At 47.2% G+C, this 6000-nt stretch overlaps 1 protein-coding gene across 1 annotated transcript in view; it reads right to left on the bottom strand.

Moving 5' to 3' along the window:
- Nucleotides 1-4314: 4314 nt before the first annotated feature.
- FAM184B (family with sequence similarity 184 member B) overlaps nucleotides 4315-6000 on the bottom strand; it is a gene marked incomplete at both ends in the record, with an annotated part of 62596 nt that continues 60910 nt past the window's right edge. Inside the window, one exon of the mRNA XM_084233381.1 lies at nucleotides 4315-4408. Within this exon, the coding sequence (XP_084089507.1) occupies nucleotides 4315-4408 (94 nt within the window). The remainder of the gene's footprint in view (nucleotides 4409-6000) is intronic.

Genomic DNA, 6000 nt, shown 5'->3' with positions numbered 1-6000 from the left:
GTCCTGAGGGGCCCCGGCCTGTAGAGTCGGCCAAGGAGCCAGCCCTGCCGCTGCTCCCGCCTCTGGTGGACGTGGCCTGTGGGAGAGCGCAGCCTAGCCAGAGGGTGTTAGATTTACGCTCCCCTGAAATTTTCCCCCTATTTTTATGAGCTGTTATCTTTAGAGAACTTTATAAGATTCCTGTAGTAGCTTCGGTAAAACCATGTACTTTTTTTATCTTTAGCAAAGTTGAGACTCCGTGCGTTGTGCTTAGGAATTCCTTTTTTATGCATTTTGATTTGTTTGCTTTTAAGTTTTTTAATTTTTGTATGACTTTTAATTTCTGTTTGTGTTTCCAGTTGTTATATTCGGTTGTATGATCTGAGAAAAAAGCAATTTGTTTGATCTGATCAGAGAATTGGGGGATGGTGGCTGAAGGCCTTTCATGGCGTCCCTCGGTATAGGGGGAAAGACATAAATTTGCTGTTTCAGAACTTTGAACTACCTCAAGAGGAGGAATCTAATGCAGCAGTGTTTGTAGTGCTTCCAGAGCTCTCCGAATGAGGACCTCTTGTAAATAGGTCAGAAGAGGATTAGAATAGTATAGAATAGTGCAGCAGTATCCTTAAAGAGTTGGTGCTTATTTGTGTTTAGGGGAAGTTTATTTACTTTGGGACAAGTTTTATTTATTTTGTTGCGGGGGGAGGCAAGTGTAGTGGGAGTGGCTGGATTTTGGCACGTTCTTCAGTAATGAATCCTTTCACGTAACAGGCAGACAGTGCTCTCACAGCGTGACGTGGGGTGCAGAGTAAGGGGTCAGATCTTGCTGAGTTTGCTTCTGTCATTTTCATTTTGCTTTTTTGGGATCAGAACTTTCCACGGGGAAGGTTCTTATTGTTGGCTGGTGTTGATCCAGGGGGTGGGCTTTAGGGTGACCCTCAGTGACTTACCTCTACACAGTGCTTGTTGGGGGAGCATTTTACTCGCCTGTTGGCTCTGCAGGCCAGCGGGTTCTTCCTGAGCTTCTGTCAGGAAACACAGGCCGTTCTTGTGTCTGGCTCGCCCCAGTTGGGGTTTCCCTTTTCCTGTTGCTTAGCCTCTTAGATTATACCCCATACCCACTGCCATCACTCCCGTGTCTTCTGACAGGCAGCACTGCTGTGATGCGCTTTGTCTTCAGCCCCGAAGGCCCCTCACACACACACTGATGTCCTCTCATGTTCCTGAATGGCAGGGGTGCTGCCTGCTCCCTGAGCCTCCAGTGCCCTCTCTGCCAAGCCCCAAAACACGGGACTGACTTCCTGTCCCTTCTACAACCCTGCTTGGTTCTCCCTGCCTGTGTGCCCCTCGTGAGAATTAGGCAATATTCCCCACTGCAGATATGGGGGCCGCACCCTTTTCTGTGGGACACTTAGCACTCGTTTCTATTTGTGTGTGTACATAGCTTGAGGGCAGCAAATCGCCATAGAATGTACAGGTTAAGCAAACTTAAAAATTGTTTTTATTCAAATTATATGACTTCAGGGTTGTTAACCTGGTTATCATAACGTGATAATTAGAAACTTTGATAGGAAGCTTCAGATTTCTTGATTAAAAGCCAAAACTGATTAAGTTTCAGGCAGTCTTTAATAAAGGGCTTCTTGGTGAAAAGACAGAACTCCTCTATTTGGTGCTTCGTGAAAGTATTTTGAATCAATGCCTTTGTCATTTATTGCTATATCTTTATTAAAATCACAAGTTTTCTGTCAAATAAATAGCAGTTTTTCAACCTTGTCTGTTAGAATCTTTTTCCTTTTAATGACATCTCGCCGGTTGATGAACATAGAAAACATTGAGCTGCCATCTCGGGACCTTTACTGAGAAAATGAGAGGCCACCCGCTGGGTCCCCAGGATCTTCCCACTCCTGGTGTGCTAAGCCCCCGCACCCGCCAGACAGCTTTTTTCCTTCTGCTCAGCTGCTGAAGTGCCTACCCTGGTAGCATGAGCTTTCCACAAGTGTCCTGGGTCCAGCACGGTCACTTCTAGGACTCACACCCCCTTGGGTCACTTCACCACCCCTCCCCCATCACCCATCTATCTAGAGGCTCATTCCCGGCAGCTCACAGGAGTTCATCTCCCACGTCCAGCCTGGCCCTCAGCGCTGGGGCTGCGACGCTGCCCTGCTCCGCATTCACTCTGGAGCTGCGCCATTCCACCCTCCATCTGTCCCTCCGCCCACCCTGAGTCTGTGACTCAGCCCAGCGCTGTGGCCAAAGGGAAAAGACACATCATTACTTGAACTTACTCTCCATACAGCTCCCTTCCTTTTCTTCTCGCCCACCTCCAGCTTGACATTCCTGCAGGTTTGGGTCTGTGTGTCTGGAGGGGACTCCCTTCCAGAGCACCACTGTGAGGAGCGCAGGGCCCAAAGCTCCCACCTTCCCACACAGCAGCTCCCATGGAGGCCTCCTGAGTGACTGCACAGTGGGATGCGGGGGGCCACTTCTGCGGAGCTCAGGGTCCCCTAGTGGGCAGTCTGCCCCGGAGCTCCTGTCTGCTGCCTTGAGACTCTCCAAGTATCTCGTCTCAGCCTGTTTCCCAGATCTGCCCTGGCCTCCTCGCAGCCATGGCCCTGCACAGTAGTCTGAGGGTGCCTCCGCACTCTTGCCCCCTTGCCCATTTATGTCACACAGCTGTTTCCCCCCGAGTGGGAGGGGAGACCTGCCACTGACATCCAGCCAGGTCATTCTGCTGAATGCACAGTCCCAAAATACCAACCTTGGACAAAGGTGCTCCGAAGCCATGGCAAAGTAAGACAAAGTGAAACCATTTCATAATTCTAAGCACAGAAAAAAGTACTGTGCCACCCCCAAATACTACACATCCTTCTGTTGGCCGGCGCCACTTCATTCTCCCTCTAGACTGCCCACCTCCTAGGCGAGATTTATTGAGGACCCCCCACTCCAGCTCAGAATTGGCCCCACTTTTAGCGCGTGTCCATCTTGAGTGAAGCTCTACTTTCTTAGACCCTCGAAAGCAACCCACTGCCCACCAAATCCTCAAATAGCTAGTCATCGCGAGCTGCAGTGTGGGGGAGATGTTTCAGTGAACAAAAGCAGAATTACTGATTTATAACCTTTTTAAAAACAATCCTGCAAAGCTCCCCTAGGCCTGAAAAGAGACAACTACAAAAATATTTGCTGTTGAAAAATACTATGGCATGTGAGGTGTCTGATAGTATTTCCATTTAAAAAATTATTCAGGCCACGTGTTTTGATTGAACAGTAAATTTACCTTTAAATTGTGAGCTTGAGTTGTGACTGCATTTCTCTTGAGTGATGTAAGTCTTAAACAGCTACTTTTTATTTGAAGATGAGATGATTGAAGTTCATGTGAACTTTCATTCCAAGATGTCTTCAACTCATTTCACCTTTCTATGGAAAAATAATACAAGTCACGATCATCTTTATTGCCCAGTTGTTTGAGGTTTTATTCAAAGAGCAGAGATTTGACAGTGCATAGAATAAACTGTTTAGGGGCCACCTGCCGGGCCAGCACCAAAGGATTGAGAACACATTTTGCCCGATAAAGTTGTATTGAGTCTTAATAGCACAGGGCCTGCCACTCGGCCAGGCAGGTGTGAGCTGACAGCAGCCAGCACCTCCAGCATCTCCAGCTCCGGCCACCTGCTGCGCGTCTATAGGACGTACTGGGCCATGCCACACAGAGGAAACAGTCCACACCCAGAGCAAGAGGTTTAGTAGATCTTTGACTCCAAAGAACAGCTAGTCTAGAAGCCTTCACAGCTGAGCGAGTTGAACTAGTCACTGAAATTGAGATGTTTGACAGGGCAGGGCTCGGTTATTAACAGAACCGAACCTTTTCTGGTTACTTTGAACTTTGTTTTCATCTTCCTATTGAGGTTAGATGTACATTTTGGAATTATATCATTTACACAGAAACAACTTTTCAAGTGGAGATGATTATCCTACGGAAACATGAAACCACTTTTAAAGGAAGACCAAGAAGTCATAGTCTGGTATCTCACAAAGTGGACACAGCCTTACAGACACTAGAAATACAATGCATCGGCCCCCAGTGACATGACCACTTCCCCATGGGTGCTTTCAGGTAACACTGGCTTATCTTAATGTCAAGAATTTTCCTTAAGGAACTCTGTCACGATGAAAGAGTATGAAATGTTAGCACCAGAAACTTGTTTTAGCCATCACATATGAATCACACTACAAGCAAGTTATTTGGTTGATTGGTGTTTTATGTCCATTCCCTCAATCAGATGCTTTCGAAGAAATTTCCTTCAAATGTCTTCTTGGACAAGTATCCCAAGGTTGAGTTTAGAAGGAAAAGTACTTGGTGAACCACTCCTGAGGGGCCGAGCCCTGTTTCTGCTGGCCTTCTTTAGATTGGGCTGTTTCACCATCTTGTGGCCTAAAAGCAAACAAGCAGATTTCTTAAATGGTTTTGAAAACCATTCCATAAACAACTCAAAACACAACCATCTCTTCATGGAAAGAAAATGGCTCCTTTACTCTTCAGGAGACCTGAGTGTGCGCCTGCTATGAAGGGTGGGGGTTGGAGGGAACTTCCAATTCCAGTTTTGAAAACAAGGTACCCACTGTTTCATGGAAGACCAGTGAGGGAGGCATATTTTGCAACATTTACTATTTGTTTCAGGTGCAAGTTAAACAATAAACTCTAAAAGAATTGCATGCATGGTTCAGCAGCTCAGCATGGGGATTTTTGCTTCTTCAAACATTATCTGAGTTGACTGAGCTTCTCGTTGAGGCTGTGACATTCGCCTGATAGGCTGAGAAGGAGAAACGGCGACAACATATGGCGGACGCCTGGCTGAGTGGTCTCTATATTTGTGAAACTTTCTAGGAAATGGTGGGACACGGCTTTCAACAGGTATGTGGAATAATGAGGCTTTGCTGGTTAACAGAGGAGGTGCATGGGGGGTCGAAGCCTCCGTTTCCACAGCTGTGAAGCAAAGGGCCCATCCACTCCACTTGGGAAGGCCTGCAGCCCTCCACCTATCCCCACTGTGACCATGGGCAGGCGGGGCCATTGGAAAAGGAACATTTTCAAAGGGGCCCTTTCTGAAACGCAAACCTCACAGCCCAGAGTTGAAAATCTGCTCTGCAAGGAAGACTAGATAGGAGAGAGCATGAACAGAGGACAAGCACATGCTTCTAGAAGACAAGAGTGCAGAGATGGTTTTGGGAGAAATATGGTGGTTTAGTTCACCACACGCATGATCCACCAGACCCACAGGGTAAAAGGCCTGACAATCCCGCGATGATATGATAAACCATAGCAATGACCTTGCGGGTGGAAGTATGCTAACCCTGCTGTGCTAGGTCCCGTGCTAATCAAATCCCATTAGTTAATTTCTTTAGTTTCAGTCTGATGAGGTAGGTGGTGTTTTATCTTCATTTGATTTCATTATTTTTTAAAGATTTTTTTTTTTACTTATTTATGCATACAAGATCTGGGGTGTAGGCCAGAGGTATGGGGGTGGGGAGAGGACTCACCAGAGACAGAGTAGGGAGCAGTACAGGCGGATCTGCTGAAATACGCTGCTGAGAGGAGCAGTAGGGAGACAGGAGAGGTCTGCTGAGCCATGTGGGTCAGCTCCCTGGCTGGGCATCAAACTCATGCCACAGTGCCTGGGGATAGCTTGACAGTACTGAGACTTTAATCCCTGCGCCACCAGGGAGGCTCTTATTTTCATTTTAAAGGTGAGGAAACAGACTCAGAGAGGTCACGTGAGCTGCCCAACGTCACACAGCTAAGAAGGCGGATTTAAATCCAGACCCCAGGCTGTCACAGGTACTGAGAGTCCATCTGTGACCCACACTGACGTGGTCCACTAAGAGGCCCTGGTCTCATCACCCTGGAAAAAAGACTTTCTATAATTGGGTGTCAGAAAGAATACCTCTCTCAAAGAATGGCATATTTCCCTCTCTTACACAATCTTCCCTTTCAAACAGACTGTAATTTGTCCAAGGCAGGGCTTG

The sequence above is a fragment of the Talpa europaea genome, assembly GCF_964194135.1.
Source record: "Talpa europaea genome assembly, chromosome: 5".
Lineage (NCBI taxonomy): Eukaryota > Metazoa > Chordata > Mammalia > Eulipotyphla > Talpidae > Talpa > Talpa europaea.
This window is presented reverse-complemented; position numbering and strand designations above follow the sequence as displayed.